Source organism: Budorcas taxicolor, chromosome 18 (assembly GCF_023091745.1).
Source record: "Budorcas taxicolor isolate Tak-1 chromosome 18, Takin1.1, whole genome shotgun sequence".
In the NCBI taxonomy this organism is placed as follows: Eukaryota; Metazoa; Chordata; class Mammalia; order Artiodactyla; family Bovidae; genus Budorcas; species Budorcas taxicolor.
The window spans coordinates 18298595-18323433 of NC_068927.1; the positions used below are offsets into that span (position 1 = coordinate 18298595).

General features: G+C 47.6%; 1 protein-coding gene across 1 annotated transcript in view; it reads right to left on the reverse strand.

The window, feature by feature from the left end:
• Positions 1–15276: 15276 nt before the first annotated feature.
• The window catches only part of ABCC11 (ATP binding cassette subfamily C member 11), an 80144-nt gene continuing 70581 nt past the window's right edge, over positions 15277–24839 (reverse strand). The window contains exons 25-29 of the mRNA XM_052655999.1: positions 22658–22817; positions 18845–18923; positions 18167–18280; positions 15480–15644; positions 15277–15369 (exon numbers count right to left, since the gene is read on the reverse strand). Coding sequence (XP_052511959.1) covers positions 15277–15369; positions 15480–15644; positions 18167–18280; positions 18845–18923; positions 22658–22817 — 611 coding nt within the window. The remainder of the gene's footprint in view (positions 15370–15479; positions 15645–18166; positions 18281–18844; positions 18924–22657; positions 22818–24839) is intronic.

A 24839-nucleotide genomic window follows, 5' to 3' on the forward strand; every position in this document is an offset into this window, starting at 1 on the left:
TGAATTTGAAAAGATATACACCAATTTCAAGATGATGGTTATTACCTTCAAGGTAGAGAAATGGAGGTCATACAGGCTTTGACCCATGACATTGAAATATTTAATCACGTATTTAAGAACGCAAACCAGGGACTGGGCTGACTGTGCTGAGCATCACAGAGGAATGCAGGCCCCCTGTGCTACCCAAGTTCTGCGGAAGGACAGATCAGGACGGTCTGGGAAGAGGATGGCTTTCAGGAGGATTTCTAATAGGAAGTGAGGCTAGAGGTGGGTGGCTAGAAGCAGACGAGAGGAGAGAAAGAGAGTTTGAGGGGAAGCCCAGGTGGGCCATTCGCTGGGATTGGGTGTGTAGTGTCTGTGCAGTGAGGCTCTTAAGGGAAACACATGCATGAGGCTCAGGCAAGAGTCAGGAGCAGCAAGACTGGAAACGCCAGTGAGGGCTTTAGATCCGCTCCTGCTTCTGTGGACAGCAGACTGCAGGCCCTGCATGGGTCCGACCCTCAGCCTCCCCCACAAGACTTCCGTTGTCTGTTTACCAGAAAGCTCTTCACAGCTTCCTCTACCCAAAACATCATGCCCTCCTGGCTTCTCGGGCTTTGCTGCAGGAATATACAGGGGAGAAGTGTGTGTGAGGGGGGCTGGTAGCTACTGTAGGGATGCTCAGACTGAGAAAAGTAAAGAAACTGGGCTGTCACCCTTGGATGGGTCATTGGCTCTCCGAATATATGCAATCCAGCTCTGGGCAGAGAGGCAGGAGGAGGGAAATCTGGTCAGAGGCACAGCCTTGTACACAGAGTTTCTTGACAGCCTCCCCATCCTCCCTGTTACTGCCGTGTGTTATGAACAGCAATGCTGTGGTCCCTGACCAGATGCCCAACCTTCCTGTGAGCTCTGGGCCCTGAGGGCTGCTTGGAAGTTCCAATTGAGCACAGCAGAGGTAGGAAAGCAGATTAGCTGATGAAAGAGCTCAGTACAAGTTCTGCAACGCAACTGAAACTATTTTGAGGAGTGAGAATCCCAGAATCCAAGAATTAAAAGAATCCAAGAAGACATCAGACATGGCAAACTCAGTGTCTTGAGTAAGAATTTCCTTCTGGTCAACCACACTGTGGTGCAACAAGCTTGGCAACAGACCCCAGTCATTCTTTTCAAGATAGCCCTCATGCAATATTTCTGCAAATAATGGATAACCTGGATCTAGTCACAAGGAAATATCAGACAAACCTAAAGAAACATTCTGCAAAACCACTGGCTGTGCTTTTCAAAACTGCTAGTATAACAGAAGACAGAGAAAGGCAAGGAGACGTTCTAGGTTAAAGACAGCTAAATGGACATGCTGCTGCTGCTGCTAAGTCGCTTCAGTCGTGTCCGACTCTGTGGGACCCCATAGACGGCAGCCCACCAGGCTCCCCCGTCCCTGGGATTCTCCAGGCAAGAACACTGGAGTGGGTTGCCATTTCCTTCTCCAATGCATGAAAGTGAAAAGAGAAAGTGAAGTCGCTCAGTCGTGTCTGACTCTTCAAAAAGCAATAGGAGTGCGTGCATTCTAAGTCGCTTCAGTCATGTCCAACTCTCTCTGACCCCATGGACTGTAGCCTGCCAGGTTCCTCTGTCCATGGGATTCTCCAGGAAAGAATACTGGAGTGGGTTGCCATCCCCTCTTCCAGGGGATCTTCCCAACCCAGGGATCGAACCCATGTATCTCATGTCTCCCACATTGACAGGTGAGTTCTTTACCACTAGCGCCACCTGGGAAGCCCATACAATCCTGTATTAAATCCTGGCTCAGAAGAAAAATAAGGATGCTACTGGGACAATTGAAATTTGAATGTGGACTGTAGGTTACATAAGATTATTATTAATGTATTAAAGTATATCCTGATTTTGATAATTGTGCAATTTCATAATTGATCATTTTGATAATTATGACTATGTAAGAGAACATCCTTACCCTTAGGAAATACATACTGAAGTATTTAGAGGTAATGGAGCAAAATGTCTGCAATTTACTCTCAAACTTGTCAGAAAAATAATAATTATGCATAGAGAGAAAATGTTAAAGCAAGTGTGGCAAAATGTTAATTTGCAAATCAGAGTGAAGAGTAGTTAGAATTTCATAGCATCATTCGTGTTACTTTTCATAAGTTTGAAGTCATTTCAAAATAAAAAGCTAAACTTCTTTTTAAAGAAATAGCCCTACAGGGAACAAATCGTTTTTCTTCAGTGGAACTGAAAGCGATTGGCCTGCCACAGTCGCTCTGCTCACCTGGGCCATGCAGATCACATTTAAGCCCTCTTTATGCACCCTCACATACACGAATACAATTGCTGTGTCCCTCTGCTCACCCCATCAACCCATTTGCTATTCTTCTCTCGTCCAGGTTGAACGTCCCCAGTGCCTCCAATCCTGACTCTCCTTCTGAGAGGTTGCGCCTCCCCATCTGTGGAGAACCCTCCTATGATCTCTATTATTTCCCTCACTTCTCTGATAGCAGAGTCCTGGCAGGGAGCTGTCATCAGCTTGTCGTAAAGGGGTCTGGACTCCAAGATGCCATACACAGGACAGCAGGCCTCCCTGGTTAGGTTCAGGTAATCAGAGTGCATAGGAAATTGGGGCTGGGAGGTAATTTCCTTGAGCACTCCACAGGGAATGCAGAGTTGTGATTACCTAAGACCACTTGGAAGCATTGCAGCTGGAATGGTACTTTGCAGAATTTGGCAGCCCCAGGGGGAAATGAGGCTTTTTAAATCAGGAAGTCTGCTTTGGCTAACGTCTCTACCCCGTCTGTCGTGCCATCCTCTGCCAGGAGTGAGGAGCTGCCTGGAGCAAGAAATCTGCTTGCTGGCAGTCATGGGGTGGGTAGGGGTGGGGGCCACTGATGAGAGCTGGAAAAGGCGAGGACCCAACAGGCCAGGGCCCCTGCAGCCGTCATGACTCTGTTCCCACCTTGCTGTTTTCCACTCAGAGTATCTGAGGGATGATACAAGAAGGAAGAAGGTCCCTGGTGCATCCCTCTGCTTGCTGGCAGGGCGTTCCCTAAGCTGACCTCAGTAGACTAGAAAAGGCAGAAGCAGGAAGGTCTCATTTTAGAGCAGAGGACACAAACTCACAGATCATAGACCATTATACCTGCAAGTCCATTTTATTTAGCCTGTATAGTTTTCCAAATTTTCTGAACCTGTAGAAAACATTTAAAAATCAGAAGATACTCTTGTTAAAGAGAAAAAAGACTTCTGCCCTTTGTCAAGAAGTCAGGAGTTCTGTATGCTCAGTATCAGGAGCTCTGTATCAACTCAACCCTTTTTAGGTAGGGCACAAGGGTTTTAGTTTGCCACAGTCTCCACCAATCTTTAATGTCTCCTTGACTGTGGGGTCTCGGTGACTTAGCATTTATCATCACATTTGCTATTTTCCTTAAAGTGGGTTCATTTTTCTCTAACCTTGTCTCTCTCCGAAGATGGAAGACAAGAGATACCTTGAGAGCATTTCAAAAAGAAACATTTTCCACACCTACCCACTTTGTTCCATCATGATCTATTTCTGCCTCTCTAACCCAGAAAATGAACAATTAACAATGTCTTGTTTGAGAATTGGATTCTCAGATTCCCCTGGTGCCCATATTGGAAATCCTTCCTTAGGACTTTCTTGCATCAGTCAAATGGATAAAAATAAAATCCTTCCCAGATAAGAGATTATGGCCATCATTCCTCTCTTTACAAATCTTTTCTTAATTTAAAATCATCAAAATTACCAGTATCTGATGGTCTCATGCACTTCCCTGCCAATCCTGCAGCCCCTTCCTTGAGAGTCTAACCAGCTTCCAGCTCAGGGGGGAAAGCTCTGGGAAACTTCCCTCAGCCCCTGCCCCTCCCCTCTCCCGTCTGTCCAGTCTAGCGGTCCCCAGCATCCAGGTGGACAGCCAGTCCCGGGACTGGTGTTGGAGCGAGGAAAGAAGGGGAGAGAGGGCAGAAGGGATCATGGGGACTGGAGTGCAGAAAGGAGACAGAGGTTTGCTCAAGTCCTCTTGTCCCCAGAGAGCCCCGATGGCGATCTGTGAAGGGGTTTCCAGGTGAGGCAGTCTCTCAGTTACAGAGATGCTCTCACAAGATTGAAGAAAGATGAAGACTTCCATTTACACCAAAACCGTACAGGAGAGTACCACAGAGTAGCGCTTCTTTTTAATAAATCTTTTGATTAAATGGTGAACGTGTGTGTGTGTGTGTGTGTGTGTGTGTGTGTGTGTGTGTGTGTGTGTGTGAAGACTTCGTCTATTCATGTAGGCTTTTGTATGTCGGATTTGGAAATCCTGCCTTGGCATTTCTGCTTCTTTTTAACAACACTAGGGGGATTCCCGAATGGCAGTGCCCGGCTGCCCCTTGTGCTCTGGGGGCCCCAGGTCGCTGCCTCCTCCCGTCACAGCCTGTCCTGGGAGAGAGAGACAAGGGCCTCGAAGCCCAACTGGGCGCTGAGCGCTACAGAGAGGAGCTTTACCTGGGCAGGAAACGCTCTGGTCCTGAGGATGGGCGGGAGAGGAGGCGGGGTCGGAAGTCATGGGGCTCCGAGGGCGGTGCCTGCCGTTGCTGCCGGGTCACCTTCGCTCCTCGGACCTCCGATTCAGCTTCCTTGCCTCTCCTCCTGGAGCCCTCCTCTCCAACTGCCCCATTCAACTGCCGCTCCCACCACGCCTGTGAAGGGAACCCTGGGGGACCAACATTCCCTCTGCCCACATTAAAGGGCACTGCCCCCTCGCAGGATGGACCTGGGGCAGGGTCCCACCGGGGACAGTCCAAGCTCGTGTCATGGGCTTACCCAGCCAGCCTGCCACATCACCGCCTTGTATAAGGGGAGAAATTCCTTCCCCAGCTGGGCTTCCCTACAGCCAGGAGACCAAAAAACAGAGGGCTTTCCATGGCTGATTCGGGGCAAGGCTCAGACTAGAGCCAAGTCTCCCCACTCCCAGGAGATAAGCGTTTCTCCCTCCGTGTTCCTGCAAAGGTGAAGCAACTCTGAGGCTGGATGGGGAAATCCAGTCTTCAAAACAGAAAACTTCATTGATTCATTCCCCATTCATTTAACCAAAAGTAAAATGCAACTTGAGCTTAATTTTGCTTTCTTGAATTAAATGAAAAGTAAGTCCGGGACTGGCTCTCTTGCATATAAAAGTTTTCTGTTTATCTCACTTCAAGCTTGCAAACTCTGTAACACAAGTAACTACAGGTCTTTCCCAATTTCTTGAGTCTCTGTGAGTGGCCGGCCTCGGTACCTTCCTCAGAACACATGCCCAGCTCAATGGTGGCTGGAGGATTCCACAGTTGCCGGCGAATGGTTGGGAAAGCGCAACATCTATAAATCCAGAAATAGCAAATTTTGATTCATTCTTAAGAACTATTTACCACTTTAGAAGGCCTTCTTCATTTGATTCACGTGGATTTTACGACAAATTTTTCTGTATCATTTCAAGCCTGCCAAAATCATTTCAATCCTCGTCCTACCCTTCTCCTGATCAATTTCTCCCCCTGCTGGCTGTTCCTGACTCCTTCATATCCTAGGGGAGTAATTCACAGAGACGGAGAGTAAAGAATCCGTCAAGAGACATGGGTTCAATCCCTGCTTTTGGAAGATCCCCTGGAGAAGGAAATAGCAACCACTCCAGTATTCTTGCCTGGAAAATCTCATGGACAGAGGAGCCTGGCAGGCTACAGTCCATTACGTGGCAAGGTCACAAACAACAACAATAAATATATGTATCAATATATAGATATAGATATATATAAAACTGAATCACTTTTCTATACAGCAGAAGTTAACACAACATTGTAAATCAACTGTACTTCAATACAATAAATTTGATTTAATTCACAGAGGAGGCTGCCCTCTCTTTGTGCCTGAAAGGGAGGTGGGAAATGGAGAAGGTCTGCAGGCAGCTGGAGCTGAAACTCTAATACTTTGGCCACCTGATGTGAAGAAATGACTCATTGGAAAAGACCCCCATGCTGGGAAAGATTGAAGGCAGGAGGAGAAGGGGACAAGAGAAGATGAGATGGTTGGATGGCCTCACTGACTCGATGGACATGAGTTTGAGCAAGCTCTGGGAGTTGGTGGTAGACAAGGAGGCCTGGCGTGCTGCAGTCCATGGGGTCCCAAAGTGTCAGACACGATTGAGCGACTGAACTGAACTGAACTGCAGACAATATAGGAAAACCTTCCCAGGAGGAAGTTTCCCTGAGCTCAGGGGGGTGCTGGGCCCGCGGAGTCTCTCTCTCTGCAAGTCTAAGCGGTCTCGTTTTATTTGCCTCCATTCCTACTTCCATAAAAGCACATCACAGCTAATAATATAACTTGACATTTGTAGGGCCTTTGTGTATCACAAAGTTCTGCCTCCTTTCATCACCTGATCTTCATAACAACCCCAGGAGGTCTCAGAAACCCAGCACAGACTCACTGTCACAATTTCCAAACAGATTCAAATGCTGTCAGGTTTATGGAAGAAGAAGAACAGGCAATTTTCCTCCATGTCTATAGAAGGTCTATAGAAACTGGTTCTACCAAGATACAGTTTGAGGTGCCACTTCCAGAAGATCATTTGGCCGATCACGCAGCAGGTTGGGGCATGAATCACGGAGAGGGCCTGTGCAGTCACCACCCCAAGGAGTCGTTAGGAGAAGCATAGACAAGCTTCTGTCCAGGTGGTGAGAACATTCACAGAAGTTCTGGGCACTGAGGCCCAAGCAGGGAGTATACACCTCTATGCAGGGAGTTGCAGAGGCAGAGAATCCGCTGGAGTACAAGAAGGAAATAAAAATTTTAGAAATCCTTTCTAAATTGTCCTCATGCTTATAAAAATTCTATTTTTTGTGTGAACAAATATGTTCGTACACAACCTACGGGTATATGCAGTACATTATAGTAAATAAGTGTCCATGCCTGTATCAGGACTCTGATGCTGCGCTCAGTGCAAAGTTTCAGGACCGGTCCTCTGGAGGATTTTCCAGCTCTGAAGTTCTATGAGGCCTTTATTCCAAAGTCACTCTCTGTCTGAAATCCTCCCTATTCCTGCCTTCATCATAAAAGGCATGAACTCAACTAACCTCAAAAAATTGCTTAATATTTAAAAAAATGTATGTGTATGAAGGAGAGAGGTGAAGGAAGGAAGGAAGAGAAGGCAGGAGGGAGGAAGCTGGGAGGTAGGAGAGATAAGGAAGGAAGGAAGAAAGAAAAAAAGGGGGGGCAGAAATAATAAAGAGAGAAAGAGACAGACAGGGAGACCTGGCTCGACAACCCCAGGAAGCACACAGAGGTCGGCATATGGAGTCACACAGAATCAGCAACATGTAGCTTTAGGAATAGGAACTCTGGAATTAGATCTGAGCTCAAAGTATCTAAATTTCAATTTCTCCAGCTACAAAATGAGAATACTAACTTCCAAGCATTGTAAATTAATTGGGGGTTAGATAATGTAAGTGTTTAACACAGTGTCTTAGACATAGTAAACACTCAGTAAATGGTAGCTATTATTTGTGAATAATAATTTTTTAATTAGCAAGATCTCACAGGGAAATAGGAAGTCTACTTTCTGAGCTGCTGTTGGAAGGACACAAAGTACCTGCTAAAGGAAGAAGTTTGGGGTTTTCATTTTTGTTTGTTTGCCTGTGATATCAGGAGAGAGATACAAGGGGAAGATCAAACAAAGCTGATGTCAAATGATTTTGCAAAGTAACTTGGAATTCGAATGGGCTTTTAAAACAGGAAGCGGAAGAAACATGAATGAGTGAACCAGACGTGTGCATACAGCGATGAGAAAGCAAGCCTCTTGGAAAACACAAAACATGTTCTTGGGCAGAAAACTTGTATTCTGGCTCAGCTCTGCCACTTAGAGTTTAAAGACCTGAGCACATCTTTGGAAGACAGTGGTCTTTATTTACTTTAATTGGAGGAGAAGTGTCTACCACATTGTGTTGGTTTCTGCCATGCAACAACATGAATCAGCCGTAGGCAGACGCATGTTCCCTCCCTCCTGAACCTCCCTTGCACCACCCACACCATCCCAGCCCGCTACATTGTCACCGAATGCCGGATTTGAGCTCCCTGCCTCATACGGCAAATTCCTACTGGCTGTCTATTTCACATGTAGTAATGTGTATGTTTCCATGCTGCTCTCCCAGTTCGTCCCATCCTCTCCTTCCTTCACTGTGCCCACAGTCTGTTCTCCATGTCTGCATTTCCATTGCTGCTGATTTTTCTAGATTCCATATATATGTGTTAATATATAACATTTGTTTTTCTCTTTCTGACTTACTTCACTCTGTAAGATAAGCTCTAGGTTCATCCACCTCATTAGAATGGACTCAAATGTGTTATTTTATGGCTGAGTAATATTCCACATGTGGGAAAGATGACCCTCCATTCTCAGGACCAGGAAAACTATGCTCGTTGTCAACAACTATATATTTTTTTAATGACTGGGTCGTGAAGTTCTTGTAACACATCTTCCTTCTTTCTTCATGCTCACTGTTAAGGAACTCAGAGTGAAAACTCTTAGCCTTTTCTAGCTATGATGCACAATCTCATGGCACGTATTTTGTGTGGACATGCTCTGTAAGCTCTAACTCATGAATTGGACACAAGCCCAGAACTGTGAAGTGTATTGATGAGTGCGGGGAAAGGGGTGAGGAGCATCCCAGTAAATGCCGAGTGGCACTGGGACTGTCTTCTTGAAACAGAAGGTTCTGAATCAGTCAGTTGTTGCTAGAGTGCAGCACGAACGACAAAGCATTTGGGAACCAAGGACTGGCCAGGAAGCATCATTATTAAGTGGGAAATTATACTCCTCTTTGCTGTAATGAGAAATGGTTTTGCCCTGTTACTGCTTAGAGCTCATGCAATGGCTGCAGGAACTGGGGAAGGGTCAGCCAGACAGCAACACTAGAGTTTGTGTGAGGGGCTCACTCCCTGCTCTGCGGAAACCATGCCCGAGCACAGTATTGGGTGGGGCCTTTCTCCCCAGCCCTTGCTACCCTCTTGTCCTTTCTTTTTTTCCACAATCGAATTTTATTTTGTTTGTTTTGTTTTTAATTTCTGGCCACACTGCATAGCATGCAGGATCTCAGTTCTCTTAACACGGATCAAAACCATGCCCCCTGCATTGGGAGCTCAGAGTCTTAACTACTAGACCACCAGGGAAGTCCCCTCTCCTGCCCCTTCTATTCCTCCCTGTTTTAGAGTCAAGTCCCAAGCCAGCCAGTTAAAAGCCAGTGGTATATCTGTGGGCAAGAAGCCTCTGTCTGGGACTCAGCTTCCCTCTGTAAAATCAAGAATGGAAATAAATGAGGGTTCTTAACCCTTTTTGTGCCATGTATCTCTCTGACATTTAGAATAGAGTTTCTAATGCATCAAATAAACTACACAGGAGTGGGAAGAAAACCGATTACACTGATACATAGTTAGCAAAACAATATGTAAAAAGTAAATTCAGATATTGTCATATGTGCGCTTCTCGACTGATAGAGTAAATAACTACTATAATTTCAAAGCAGTGATGCATATAAATGATATTTTGTGAGACTTCCCTGGTGGTCCAGGGGCTAAGACTCCACACTTCCAGTGCAGGGGGCCTGGGTTCGATCCCTGGTCAGGGAACGATCCCTGGTCCGGGAACGAAATCCCACATGCTGCAACTAAGAACCCATGTGCCTCAACTAAGACCCAGCACAGCTAAATAAATGCATAATAAAATAAAATAAATGATATTTTGAGACATCTAAAACAACTGAAGTGAGATTTGAGAATACTGATGATTCACAAAGTCACAGGCAGTGCTAATACCATTATAGTTTGTTGTCTCATTCACAGTCAATGGAAATTTCTGTTAGTAAAAACAAAAACAATTTTTCCCATTCAAGTTGATGGCTCCCCTGAATCTAGCTAAGGAGTCCATGGACTACAGGTTAAGAACATCTGACCTGACAGTGTCTGAAGTTGCTTCTGACTCTGACATAGTTGGATTCCACAGAGTTGGACAGACTACCACACTGAGGTTAATGAGGGTGAAATGGTACTGTCTTAACAGCTGGCACCTATCATAGGGTGGAAACTGGTTTTTGTTCGTTGGTTTAAAGAACTGCCTTGACCAGTCTCTTGAGGTAAACTCTACGACCCTGAAGACTTGCCCAGCAGGAAAAGTCATCAACAGAGAGGAATGAACCGTTCTGAGTAGCACGCGTCAGGGCTCGGGAAGCGGAAGCAGAGAGGACTCAGAGGGTATGAGGCAGACTAGCGCAGAAACTCCCGCTTGGCCCAGAGTTCACTGAAGTCCTCTACATTGCTGAGCGGCTATCGCTTTCACGTTCACGCATACGAAGGGAATAAGGAAATTACGAGAAAGTGCTGAGCTCTCCTTCTGAGTCAACGTGATGGAGGAAACGAGTGTCTGTGTGGTCCAAGTGGGTCGCTCTGGAGTCTGAACCAAAAGAGGTCATAGAAATAAAAGTGCCCCAGAAATGGACTTTGGGGAAACTTGAAAACACGTTAGAACCAAGGTTTAAACCTTCGCGGTCTAGCCCCTACAGGATAGAGTCATCTTGCTAACCCCTGGGTTCTGAGAGTGTGGTGCTGGGTCCGGCTTCAACAACATCTGGGAACTTATTAGAAGGGCAAATTCTCGAGTCCCGCTCCGGACCTCCTGAATCAGAACGTGTGTCGGGGTGTGGGCCCTGGCAAGGTGAGCTTTAGCCCTCCAGGCTAAAGCACTCCTGCCATTGGCATTACTATGTTCACCATTGCATTCTGGAGTCATATATGCCCTAGAAGTCATCCAATCTGATCTCCCACGCACACAGCATCCCTGCCAGGACTCAGTCTTGTGGGAACCCTCCGAGCCTGGAAATACCAGCAGTGTCCCTTGCCCTACACCAGGGAACCGTCTGAATCAGAAAAGGCTGCCAGCCAGGGGCAGCTCCTAGCCTGACCTTTCCAGCTGAAGAATGTTTGTTCCTGGGCACCTGGGGCTGCCCTCTGGAGCTGTTCCTAGAGGAAGCCCTTAGGGAAAGGGCTTCTTCTTCTTCTTTCCTGGTCCTTCTCACAACATAGCTCAGGCCACCTAGTGGTCGCCCTTGGAAGAGTCTCCATGCAGCTGTGTTTCTTAAAATAGTGCCCAGAGCTAGAGGCAGAGGGCAGGGCAGGGCCAGGTGGACCACTGTCTCCTTTGATCTGCACATCTGCTTGAGGTTTCTGTGACCACGTCCACATCACATAGTTTGTGTTGAAGTTTGTCCACAGCACTCAACCTGGAGGGGGACTAGGCCCTGATGGCAGATGGAGGCCTTTAGATCCCAGAACACTAAAAATATCCTCCTATCCCCATAGGGATGTAATTGAAAATACAGATAATGGCAAGTTCAGTTCAGTTCAGTTCAGTCGCTGAGTCGTGTCCGACTCTTCACGACCCCATGAATCGCAGCACGCCAGGCCTCCCTGTCCATTACCAACTCCCGGAGTTCACTCAGATTCACGTCCATCGAGTCCGTGATGCCATCCAGCCATCTCATTCTCTGTCGTCCCCTTCTCCTCCTGCCCCCAATCCCTCCTAGCATCAAAGTCTTTTCCAATGAGTCAACTCTTCGCATGAGGTGGCCAGAGTACTGGAGTTTCAGCTTTACCATCATTCCTTCCAAAGAAATCCCAGTGCTGATCTCCTTCAGAATGGACTGGTTGGATCTCCTTGCAGTCCAAGGGACTCTCAAGAGTCTTCTCCAACACCACAGCTCAAAAGCATCAATTCTTCAGTGCTCAGCCTTCTTCACAGTCCAACTCTCACATCCATACATGACCGCTGGAAAAACCATAGCCTTGACTAGATGGACCTTAGTTGGCAAAGTAATGTCTCTGCAAACCACTAAGTAAATATGGGCTTCTCTAGTGACTCAGATGGTAAAGAATCCGCCTGCAATGCAGGAGACCTGGGTTGGGAAGATCCCCTGGAGGAGGGCATGGCAACCCACTCCAGTACTCTTGTCTGGAGAATCCCACAGACTGAGCCTGGAGGGCTACAGTCCATGGAGCCACAAAGAGTCAGACACGATTGAGGGACTAAGCACAGCACTAAGTAAATACAAGGAAGTAGAGCTGCCTTCTCTCATTATAATTATTTTTAGGTTATTTTTGAAATATTGCTTTTGGGGGGGACTTCCCTGGTGGTCCAATGATTAAGAATTCACCTTTCAGTGCACAGAATATGCCTTTGATCCCTGGTCAGGGAACTAAAATCCCACATGCCATGGGTCAGCTAATCCATGCATTGCAACTAAAGAAGTCTGTGTGCTGCAATGAAGATCCAGTGCAGCCAAAATTATTTTTAATGCAATTTTAAAAACTGTATTATAATATAGTTCAGATAGCCCCCAAATATATAAAGAATTAAATAAAACAAACTCATATACTCATCATTCAACTTAAGGAATAAAATATTACCTATCGGTTCAGTCCATTTCAGTCGCTCAGTCGTGTCCAACTCTGCGACCCCATGAACTGCAGCATGGCAGGCCTCCCTGCCCATCACCAACTCCCGGAATACACCCAAACCCATGTCCATCAAGTCAGTGATGCCATCCAGCCATCTCATCCTCTGTCGTCCCCTTCTCCTCCTGCCCCCAATCCCTCCCAGCATCAGAGTCTTTTCCAATGAGTCAACTCTTCGCATGAGGTGGCCACAGTACTGGAGTTTCAGCTTTAGCATCAGTCCTTCCAAAGAACACCCAGGACTGATCTCCTTTAGGATGGACTGGTTGGATCTCCTTGCAGTCCAAGGGACTCTCAAGAGTCTACCGTTTAAAAAAAAAAAAGCATCATATATTATTTTTTCAAACAGTTTTGCTTTATTGTTGTTTGGAGCCAATGGTTCTCAATTTCCACTGCATGTTAGATTCACTTACCGCTATAAAAATCCCAGCGTACATTCTCTACCTCAGACCAATGAAATCAAAACACCCAGAGGTGGACCTCCATCAGGATATTTTAAGCACCTTGGGTGACTCCAGTGTGCTGGGAAGGCTGAGAACCCGCCCTGAAGAGGAGCTTCTGTGAGGAGAGGTGAAATGAGGCCCTGAAGACCAAGTGGAAACGGGCTCTGGTTCTTGTCCTCTGACTACAGGGTCAACAGTAGCTCTCGGTGGATCTAGACCTGGAACCCGCGGGACCTTCCCCGCATTTTTGGGAAGAGCCTGCCATCTGCTGGCCAACTGAAGGAAAACAGGCGGCTAACTTTGTCCCATGAGGCAGCAGCCCTGAGTATGTGGAGCGCCCTCCCGCACGTGACGCAGGCAGCTGCCCCACCGCAGCTCCGGCAGAGGGCAGGGCGGGCGAGGAGAGTGGTCTTCAACTTGCCGACGAGCAGCTCTGCGACCCTGCAGAGTTGTGCCAGGCTGGGAGCAGGAGCGGCCGCTCTTCAGGGCCCCAGGAGGAAAAAGCAAGGACGAGGGGAAGAGGACGCACTGAACAAAAGGATTTTTAAGAGAGAGGAGACCTCCACCTGGGAAACACTCTCAGGAGAGAAGTGGGTGCTGCCTAAGAACCAGGAAGGGCACAGAGGCGACGCACACGTGGCACTAGCTCAGGTCCCGCGGCTGAATCAGCCCTGCCACAGTTCACTCCCACACGGGTTTGTTTGCTTTTCTCTCTGCCTGGGACTGTCTTCCTTACCCCAGTCTCCCTCATCTGAGCAAAGCTTTGTCCATTTTTCTGGTCTCATCACTTACAGCAAGAAGCTTGCTCTGACTGCCTCCATCTCCTGAACCCTGCCCTTGCCTCCTTTCGCTTGCTTTTAGAACCTCCTGTTTACTTGCTTACTACTTAATCTCTGGGACGGCTTCCCTGGTGGCTCAGCTGCTAAAGAATCTGTCTGCAATGTGGGAGACGTGGGTTCGATTCCTGGGTTAGGAAGATTTCCCTGAAGAAGGGAACTGCTACCCCACTCCAGTATTCTGGCCTGGAGAATTTCACAGTCCATGGGGTCACAAAGAGTCAGACACTGAGTGACTTTCACTCACAACTTACCCTCTGGAGGGCAAATTCCATGAAGGCGGGGACATCATTACGTCCCCAGCATCCACCCCAGTGCAAGAGAGTCAGAAATACTCGGTTACAGAATTGATCTTTCTTAGGGCAAAATCAGACACTAATCTGAAAACAAAAGGAAAGTACTTTGAAACATATTCTCCTCGAACAATGAGGTCTTCCTAGAAGTAAATTGAAAATAATTACCTTTTCTATTTCTATGTATCTATAAACATTAGGGGTGGGGGGCCAGAAATGGTCTTATTTCCAGTTGGCATATGCATTAATAATAAGCTAACTCTTTATTTCACCCATCTATGCTTCAATTAGTAAGCAAGCGCATGGTAGACAGCTACTATTTGGGGGCTGTCACTCTTTCCTAACGTAGTAATAACACCCCGATTTTATTTTGGGGAAACAACCCTCTCCATCCTTCGTTTACGTGATTCAGGGTAGCTGATCCCATCCCCAGGCCCGGGTACAGGCATACAATTTGGGCCTGGCCCCTCACTGCATTCCAGCAGCCTAACACGTAACTAGTTCAGGGATGAGCAACTCAAGTTGGCCCAGTGAGATTTAGCCCTGGAGTTTCGCTGGAATCCCTGGAGAAAGAGGACTGGGAGTATGGAGCTGGTGGAATGTGAGCCTCGGGCTGCTGGCAGCCATGCTGTACCATGAGGAGAGAAGGCCAGAGAGTGAAGTCAAACAAATGAAAGTGAGGCTGAGTGAAGAAAGGCAGAGCCCGAACGGCAGACGTCCTTTTGATACTGGCACTCAACCCAGAGTTTTTTCTGGAACTTTCCATCACATGAGCTAATAACATCCCTTTTACCAGAAAGTTTAAGAACGTTTCTGTTCCCTGTAGCTGAATGAGTACCAGCTAACAGAGAAAGCAGAACTGAGAGTGCAACTGTTTTTTTCTTTTTTGCAAAATCAGTATACCACTTGCAACACTTTTAACACCAATCAGAATATTGTAATAAACTTTACCATTATTATGAAATTCTTCCGTGGTCTCCAGGGGAGCCAGCAACTGCCCTACTCCAGGCTGTGCTCCCTAAGTGTCCTTTTCCTGCCCATCACCAGCACTCCGAGCACGCTCCAGCCCTGCTTTGCAGAGAAGCAGCCATCTCTGCAGAGAAGGCTGCAGGCTGCAGTCTTCTCCGCCGGCTCTGACAATTGCACCATGGCCGGCTCAGCCACACCCGCCTCCACGCAGTCCCTCCTCCTCAGCTCATCGAACTACTGGCTGTTGCCAGCAGGGCTGCGAACATGGACCCTGGCTTCTTCTGCAGGACCTCAGGCTTGTCAAACTCCATCACCTGGGAGGCAGAGAGAGAAGGGGAGGGAAGCAGGGTGCAGCTGAGCTTGGTCCTGAGGGATCTGAAGGCGTGGGCGCCACCCTCCCCGCAGCCTGGGGGTGTCCCCTCACCTTCCCATTGCCCATGACCAGGATGCGGTCACAGTTGAGGACGGTGGTGATGCGGTGTGCGATGATCAGCACTGTGCAGCCCTGGAAACTTTCACGGATTGTGTGTTGGATGAGGATGTCTGTCTCCAAGTCAAGGGAGGCCGTGGCCTCATCAATAAGGATGATCTGGTAGATAAGAAACAGGGCTGAAGGCAGCCTCCTCAGACTCAACCCTGGGTCTAGTCCTGAGGTAACCACTAGTTATCTCAGCTGGAAAATCAGATCTTTGGACTTGGTTCGAAACCCACTTAGAACTTTAAGTTATCCATCACATTATGAAGAGAATGTTAAGTCTCAACCAAGAGCTAACTATACTTTGTGTCTGTTAGTAGCTTAGTAGTGTCTGACTCTTTGCAACTCCATGGACTGTAGCCCGCTAGGCTCCTCTGTCCATGAAATTCTACAGGCAAGAATCCTGGAGTGGGTTACCATTTCCTTCTCCAGGGGGTCTTCCCAACCCAGGGATAGAACCCAGGTCTCCTGCATTGCAGGCAGATTCTTTACAATCTGAACTACCAGGGACGCCTTCTTTAGTGACCAGAAAATTAAGTTCTTAAAAGTGAAAATGTGCCAGTAGCAACTTCCTGTTTTATGAACTGCCTTCCTATTTGTCTGAATTAACTTAGAGCAATGTTCCTCTCAGGACAGCCAAGCACACATCCTGGGTGGCAGAAGAGATGGTGCAGCGAGTATGTGGATAAATGCACTTTTTACTTTAACATGTTTATATTTCTTTCATTAACAATATGCATCAGATGCCCTTTGCAGTAACATGGATGGCCCTAGAGATTGTCATACCAAGTGAAGTAAGACAGAGAAAGAGAAATATGACATTCCTTATATGTAGAATCTAAAAAGAAATTATATAAATGAACTTACAAAACAGAAAGAGACTAGCAGACTTAGAGAACAAACTTTCGGTTTCGGGGGAGGAAGAAAGGGGAGAAGGGATAGTTAGAGGGTTGGGGATGGACATGTACACACAGCTATATTTACAATAGATAAACAACAAGATCCTATTGTGTAGCAAAGGGAACTCTGCTCAATGTTATGAGCCTGGATGGGAGGGGAGTTTGGGGGAGAATGGATACATGTATATGTATGGCTGAGTCCCTTTGCTATTGGCCTGAAACTATCATAACATTGTTAATCGGCTATACCCCAACACAAAATAAAAAAGTTTAAAAAAAATAGGCATTGGAAGAATTTAATCAGCATAGAAAGTGTGATTTTTGCTCCTTCACAAGACAAGGCATCACAAGTAAATCACAGGCTAGATTGTACACAGATATGACAAAAATCATAAAGTGATGACACAAACTTGGAAAACAATCTAGAGAAAGCAGCCTTCACACCAAGCGGCTCAGTAACTGAAATACGGAACTGAGGGGCTAAGAAAATGTTACCCACACATTGCCAGGCCTGTCACCCCCCCTCTCTGAGCAAGAGGGGAAAGTCCTTCCTCCGCTGAAATCTCCCTGCTCCAGGCCCCATCGAGCTCTGTCTGCTCTTCTTCTCAGCTCTGACTGTCGCACCAACAGTTTTTGCACTGCTCATTAACTGACCATGTTGTGTATTGCACGTGCATGTGTGTGCAAGTATGTATACATGTGTGAGTGTGGAAGTATGTGTATGTATGTGTGTACAGCGCCTCACTTGTGAGGGAAAGTTGGCTCCTAAGTAGCCCCTGTAGTACCTGAAATATTTGGAAAATTTTAAACCAACAAAGGTCCATCTAGTCAAGACTATGGTTTTTCCAGTGGTCATGTATGGATGTGAGAGTTGCACTGTGAAGAAGGCTGAGCGCCGAAGAATTGATGCTTTTGAACTGTGGTGTTGGAGAAGACTCTTGAGAGTCCCTTGGACTGCTAGGAGATCCAACCAGTCCATTCTGAAGGAGATCAGTCCTGGGTGTTCATTGGAAGGAATGATGCTAAAGCAGAAACTCCAACACTTTGGCCACCTGATGCGAAGAGCGGACTCATTGGAAAAGACCCTGATGCTGGGAAACATTGAAGGTGGGAGGAGAAGGGGACGACAGAGGATGAGATGGTTGGATGGCATCACTGACTCAATGGAGATGAGCTTGAGTAAACTCCGGGAGTTGGTGATGGACAGGGAGGCTTGGAGTGCTGCAGTCCATGGGGTCACAAAGAGTCAGACACGACTGAGCGACTGAATTGAACTGAACTGAACTGAACTGAACTGAACTGAAAAAACACTGTTGGATGAAACTTTAAAAAAAAATGTTATTTTGCTCCTAAACAGGGGTCATCTGATTCTCAAATCTAACAAAGATGAGGGAATGTCCTGCACCCAAGTTTTAAAAGGAAAGCACAGTAGGCAACGTTGAGTGAACATATCTCTAGCCTTGTGGCTTTGTGCAGGAGGAGTATGTTGGGGCTTGGTTGTGGCAGGGACGTTTCAAGTCTAGGTTAGGGTGCCAGGGTGCAGAGCACGTGGACAGAGAGGCCCCCCTTCCACAGGCAGGGTTGCCCAGAATGGCAGAAAGTGACCATCAAGCGCTTTGTAGATTTGTGGACAGAACCCAGTGTGGAGCCCAGGGTCCCAGGTGCCTGAGGGAGAAACAGCAGTGTGTTTCCCAAGCTGGGCATCCCCCAGACCCCTCACATGCCCCCAGCTCTCACCTTGGAGCTGCGGAGGAGGGCCCGGGCAACGCAGAGCAGCTGCCGCTCCCCCACGGAGAAGTTTGAGCCGTTTTCCACAACTTCTGCTTGCAGGCCTTGTGGCAACTTTGAGATCTGTGATATCGAGGAAGACGCCCGTGAGCCACAATGGGATGAGTTCAAAAACTGACCCCTTCATACCTCTCCTGTCCTGTCCTGTCTGTGACACTCCCTCCCCACCCCCGTCTCCACACTCCAGACACTGACCTTTCTCGTCCCCAGCTCTGCCCATCCAGTTCCCCTCAGAAGGTCTTTGCACCTGCTAGCTTTTATATCTGGAATGTTCTCTCAAAGATCTGTGCCCAGCTGCCCCCTCAGCATTTGGTCTGTTAAATGTGTGTCTCTACAGAGGCCCTGGCTGGGCACCCACTGTGGTGTCTGCAGTTCTTATCAATACCTACACGGCACTGGTCCCGTCTGAGTCTCGCCTGACTGTAAGTACCAGAAAGACAAAGCTGTACCGCCCTTGCCCTGAGCTGGTACATGCCTGGCTTACTACTGGCGTCATCAGCCTTTATCGAGGGATCTCAAACCATCTCATTCCCGTGAGATGATTTAATCCACGCAGCCTCTGGCATACCACACCAGAGGAGCCCCAAGGACCAGCAGGACTGAGAATTCAGCCTTGCACTTACTCACCGTCTTGTTCAGGAACGTCCTCTCCAAGGCATCCCAGATCTGCTCGTCCGTGCAGCAGTCAAAGGGGTCCAGGTTGAATCTGCCTCGGGAGAGAAGGAGAAGTGTTCAAGAAGCACACTTGCCCATCGAGTCGTCTGCACCCCGCAGAGCACGTGACCGAGGATGCCTGAGTAAGTGAAACTTGCTCAGTTGTGTCCAACTCTTTGGGACTCCATGGCCTGTAAGCCCACCAGGCTCCTCTGTCCATGGAATTTTCCAGTCTAGAATACTGGAGTAGGTTGCCATTTCCATCTTTGGGGGATCTTTCGGACCCAGGGATTGAACCCAGGTGTATCGCGTTGCAGGCAGGCTTCTTGCCATCTGAGCCACCAGGGTAGTCAGGGTGGTTAGAGCTGAATTATTGGATCCAGAGAAATTCATCAAACTCCCACAAATGTTCTTCCTTGTGCCTTCCCAGTACCCCTTCCTTCTGCAGGCAGCAGCTCCCAAGTCTTGTTTGGGGGCCACCTCCTTCCTAGCCATCAAGCCTGTGTGGTCCAGGTGGGGCTCTACCACCAGCTCAGGGTGGAGCAGACTCGGGTGCAAGCAAACCAGAAGGCGGTAACCCCTGGCCGCAGCGATTGGCTGAGGGGTGGGGAAGGTAACCAATCAGAGTGTATCTCAGGACCTAGACAACAATCACCAGAAAAGGGGCTTGTACTTTCTCACCAACTGAACAAATGAGGCGACAACCATCTTGCCTTGGGAAGAGGAGACATGGAGCCCCCACGGCCCACAATGGAGCCCAAGGATAAAGCCAAGGCAGACTGAAGGGGATATTGGTCCTTTGAATCAACCTTGGCCTTCCTGTTTTGTGGTCCGAGAGGTTCTTTTAGCTTAAGCCATCTGGGGTGTCTGTGTGTGCGTCCCTGTATGTGTTAGCATATACATAACATAATATTTACCATTTTAACTGTAAATGTACAATTTAGTGGTGTTCAATACATTTGCAATGTCAGGTAACAATCCACTAAAACTCATCAACACCGATAAAAACTCTGCCGATTAAACATTCTCCCTCCCCTTCCTCCCTTAGCCCCTGGTAACCTCTTTTCAAAATTCTTTCTGTTTCTACGAATCTGCCTATTCCTGCTATCTCATTTAGGTGGAAATATACAATATTTGGAGCTTCCCAGGTGGCTTTAGTGGTGAAGAACCCGCCTGCCAATACAAGTAGACATCATAGACTCAGTTCGATCCCTGGGTTGGGAAAGACCCCTGGAGGAGGGCACGGCACCCCACTCCAGTGTTCTTGCCTGGAGAATCCCATGGACAGCGGAGCCTGGCGGGCTACAGTCCACAGGGTCACAAAGAGTCGGACAGGACTGAAGCATGCTGCCTCTGGCTTACTTCACTTAGCATAATGCTTTCAAGATCCAGCCATGTTGCATCATATATCAATTTTTCTTTTGTTTCTGATTGAATGATATACCACAGTTTGGATAGGTCACATTTTGTTTATCCATTCATCTCTCGATGGACATTTGGGTGTTTCTACCTTTTGGCTGTTGTGAATAAGGTCATAAGCACTGGTATACAAATATCTGTTACGCCTTGCTTTCAATTCTGTGGTAATTCTTTCAGATCTGTAGATTTGATTCTTGAAATTTAATTCTTTCAAATCTGTAGAACCAGATTTAGTGGATCATGTGATAATTCTATGTTTACCTCTTTCAGGAACTGCCACATTGTTTTCCACCGTGGCTGTGCTATTTTACATTCCCACCAATAGTTCATGACGGTTCCAATTTCTCAACATTCTTACCAACACTTGTTATGTTCCTTTTTCTTTTCTTATTATTGCTAGTCTAGTAGGTATAAGGTGGTATCTCATTGTGGTAAGGTTGTTTTTTTCTGTCTCTTGCAGAGAAGGAATCCTAACTGATCATCCAGGCAACTAACATCATATTTGGATCTAATTGGACTTTATACCCATTAAGGTTTGCCCTGGCATTTGGCATAGGAAACATTATAAACACATCCTTGTTATGCAGCCACTCCGTCCCAACTGAAACCTGTCTTAGCCGCTGTTTTCCCCCCCACCCCCCAGTTCAACAAATACATTTTGTATGTATGGCTAGATTGAAGAAGCAGAAGGTAGAATGCCCTACTTGCATGATATTTGATAGTTTCCAAAGCATTTTCACAGATGGGTTCATTGGCATCTTCTTCCTCATGAGAGGGATCTCTTATTGATGAGAAAATTATGACTTATCAGTGTTAAGTGGCTTGTTCAAACTCATACCACAAGTCAGAGAGACAGGCTGGAATCAAGGTACTCAGAGTCAGACAAAACCTCAAAAGGTAGGGAACCCAGGTCTCCTGTACGCCGGTCCACCCTTTCTGCTGCAAGCAGTGGTGGGGGGAGGGGAGGTACTATCACTCGTTAGGGTGTTGAACTACCTGGAGTTGTATCTCATCTTTACCATCTATGTGTGTGTCTCCTTCAATAAGTCACTTTCCTAAGTTCAGTTTGTAGAAAGTAATAGTGCCCACCCCCCAGAGTTGCTCTGACACTGCAATGACACAGAATATTAAAGCATAGGGCTGGCACATTTAAATGCTCAATAAACATTAATTCATATTTCTACTACTCCTATATCAAGGCACGATAGATTTTGGCCAGCTTCTACCTTAACACAGAAATCTATCACTAAATTTTATCTCATTCCTCTAAAACAACACAATCGGTACAAAATTCTCTGTGCACACAGTATGCACTCTCCTTGGAAAGACTTTCCTCCCTTTTTCTGCCATGCAGTCTTCTACTTAACCTTCAAGACCCTATTCAAAGGCCTCCCCTGCTTCTCTGGAAGGCTTTCTGAATTCCCCCAGGCAGAGTTATTTGTCCTACTTCTAGGTTCCCTTAGCACTTGGTTTATATCTCTGATCTAGCAAATTACATCCTTGTATTAATATTATAACTTGACAGGTCTTACATGTCTACAACTCCCCGCACCCTTGAATGTGAACTTCTGAGGGGAATAAGGGCACTGATCATTCACCCAAGTGTCCCCAGTCCCTAGCACAATGTCTGGACCTGGCAGAGGCTCAGAAAAGGCAGGTTAAGTGGATGAAATGATAAAGGAATGAACGAATGATGGGTAAATAAATAAATGGATGACTGAAGCTCTGTGGTTAGTCTATCCTCTTGCCTCTAAGAAGATAAATGCCCTTAGATATCCCTGTATGTGAGGCATCCAGCTTCATTTTCATGCCTCATCCTTCCTCAGACTCCATGCCTTGGACTCCCACACGGCTAAGGAGCACTATCAAGCACCAGCACTAACCTGGACGACGCTTAATCCCCAAGTTGCCTTCAGAAGAAACAGAAAGTGTGGAGAGGAGGCCAGAGACCCAGTTCCATCTGCCTCACTGATGGGACTGCCTGGATTGCAAACATCGAGCTTAAACACCGCTGTTGGCCTTATCCAGTGGGAGACAGAACAGAATAAAGCACATCCAGACATGGAAAGATGTGGTCAACCACAGAGCAAACACTGATAGTGATCTGAAATCTGACCAATCCCATCAGGGTTTTTAAAAATTAAAATTAGGCCTTTTGTTTAGGCCTTTTGGTTGAAGTGTTCTTGTGTGTATCCAGGCCTCATTCATTCATCAGGGACATCTCTTCTCGCACCAAGGAGAGAACAGAGGCCCAGAAACTGGGACTCTGGCCATAGGTGACGAGAGGCAGCCCAGCCCTAGGGATCCGCCCAGCGACTCCTGCTGGGAGACTGTCCTCTGCACAGGCTGCCTCAGCCCAGCACTCACCTGATGGTCCCTGACAGCAGGACTGGATCTTGAGGGATAACCGAGAACTTGGACCGCAGGTCCTCCAGGCCAAGGCTACAGATGTCCACGCCGTCGATGAGGATGCAGCCACCGGCTGGTTCCACCAGGCGGAAAAGAGCCACCCCCAAGGAGGACTTCCCTGCAGGGCAAGAGTAAGTGGGGCTCTGTCTCCTGAGTCTGCAGGAGGGGCAGCACGGGTCAGACCTGGTGTCCACCCCAGACTCCCCTCCCCATGACCCACTCCTTGTCATCATGAGCCAGAGAGGGCAGAAGAGGCTTGGAGTCTCCAGTCTCCACCCCAAGGGGTGCCCGAAACCATGAACAGCTCTTACTGCCTCAATCAGAGGGTGTGAATGGAGCCCCTGGGTAAATCCAGCCCACACATAAGTTTTGTTTCACACACACGATGTTATTGCTGCTTTTTTAATTCTTTGCCAGCATTAAAAAAAAAAAATCCAAAGACCCAGTATACAAAAGCTCAAATTGCATGATTCTCTTGAGAGTCAGTAAAACGGGCAACACTGGGCCCATATCCCCTCAGGCAACAGGCAGCTGGAGCCAAGCATAGCCGCTTCCTTGAGAGAGAACAGTATTCAAGTCCAATGTGCTGCCCTCCCCACCCTCGTTTCCTCACACCCCAGGCCCATCACGTACATTTGAGTTTTCAACCTCTGCTCTGAAAGGTAAGGTCAGTGTGAGGGGCAGCCATGTGTCTTGTTCACCTTTGTGTTTCCAGGCCTGGCATATAGTAAGTGCTCACTAAATACCTACTGGATGAATTCAGTCAACTGGATCATCTCTACTTGAGAGCAGCTCTACATCAGACCCAGCCCTCTCAGCCCACCTGCAGGGGAGAAACGCAAAGGGGAAAGCACATGAAAGAATACAGCTGGGAGCCCTTCACTTTGCAGTAGTACAAGGCCTGCAGGGGCCTAAGGAGACAGACTTGGGAGGCTCCAGTCATCCTGGGGGGCTGCCTGGAGGAGGCAGCCCCTGGAGCGCAAGGCTGGGGTCTGAACAAGGCAAAAAGTGGAAGAGGGTGAATACCCTTGGGTCAGATGTCCCAAAAGTGATGAGAGGAAGAGAGGGAAGAGGTCAGCCAGGAGAAAGGAAGTGGGGAGAAGCAGGTGGAAAAAGAGGTACTCCTTGGAAGGAAAGTTATGACCAACCTAGAAAGCATATTGAAAAGCAGAGACATTACTTTGCCAACAAAAGTCCGTCTAGTCAAGGCTATGGTTTTTCCAGTGGTCATGTATGGATGTGAGAGTTGGTCTGTGAAGAAAGCTGAGCACCGAAGAATTGATGCTTTTGAACTGTGGTGTTGGAGAAGACTCTTGAGAGTCCCTTGGACTGCAAGGAGATCCAACCAGTCCATTCTAAAGGAGATCAGCCCTGGGTGTTCTTTGGAAAGAATAATGCTAAAGCTGAAACTCCAGTACTTTGGCCACCTCATGCGAAGAGTTGACTCATTGGAAAAGACTCTGATGTTGGGAGGGATTGGGGGCAGGAGGAGAAGGGGACGACAGAGGATGAGATAGCTGGATGGCATCACGGACTCGATGGACGTGGGTCTGAGTGAACTCCAGGAGTTGGTGATGGACAAGGAGGCCTGGCATGCTGCAATTCATCGGGTCACAGAGTCGGACACGACTGAGCGACTGAACTGAACTGACTGAGAGGGGGAGGGGAGAAGGAAAGTGTTAGTCATTCAATCCTGTCCGACTCTTTGTGATCCCATGGACTGTGTAGCCCACCAAGATCCTCTGTCCATGAGATTCTTCGGGCAAGAACACTGGAGTGGGCTGCCATTTCCTTCTCCAGGGGATCTTCCAGATCCAGGGATCAAACCTGGGTCTCCTGCATTGCAGGCAGATTCTTTACCATCTGAGCCACCAGGGAAGCCCACGCAAGCTGATCTTCACCCTTGCAGAGCTCTGCACGCCCCGTGCAGGAAGCACTCATTCCTGCACCCTGGTCACCCTTCCATCTCAAACACTGGCCTCAGAGTACAGGCTACTGTAGTTCAAGGGCCCAACAACTCCGTGGCTCTGTTAACATCACCCCTCTCCTTCCCCAGGGCCTTCACCACCAAGGCAGTTATCTTCCTCATTCCTTATTTGATGACCTGTCAACATCTGTCACCTCCACTGGAATCCCATGA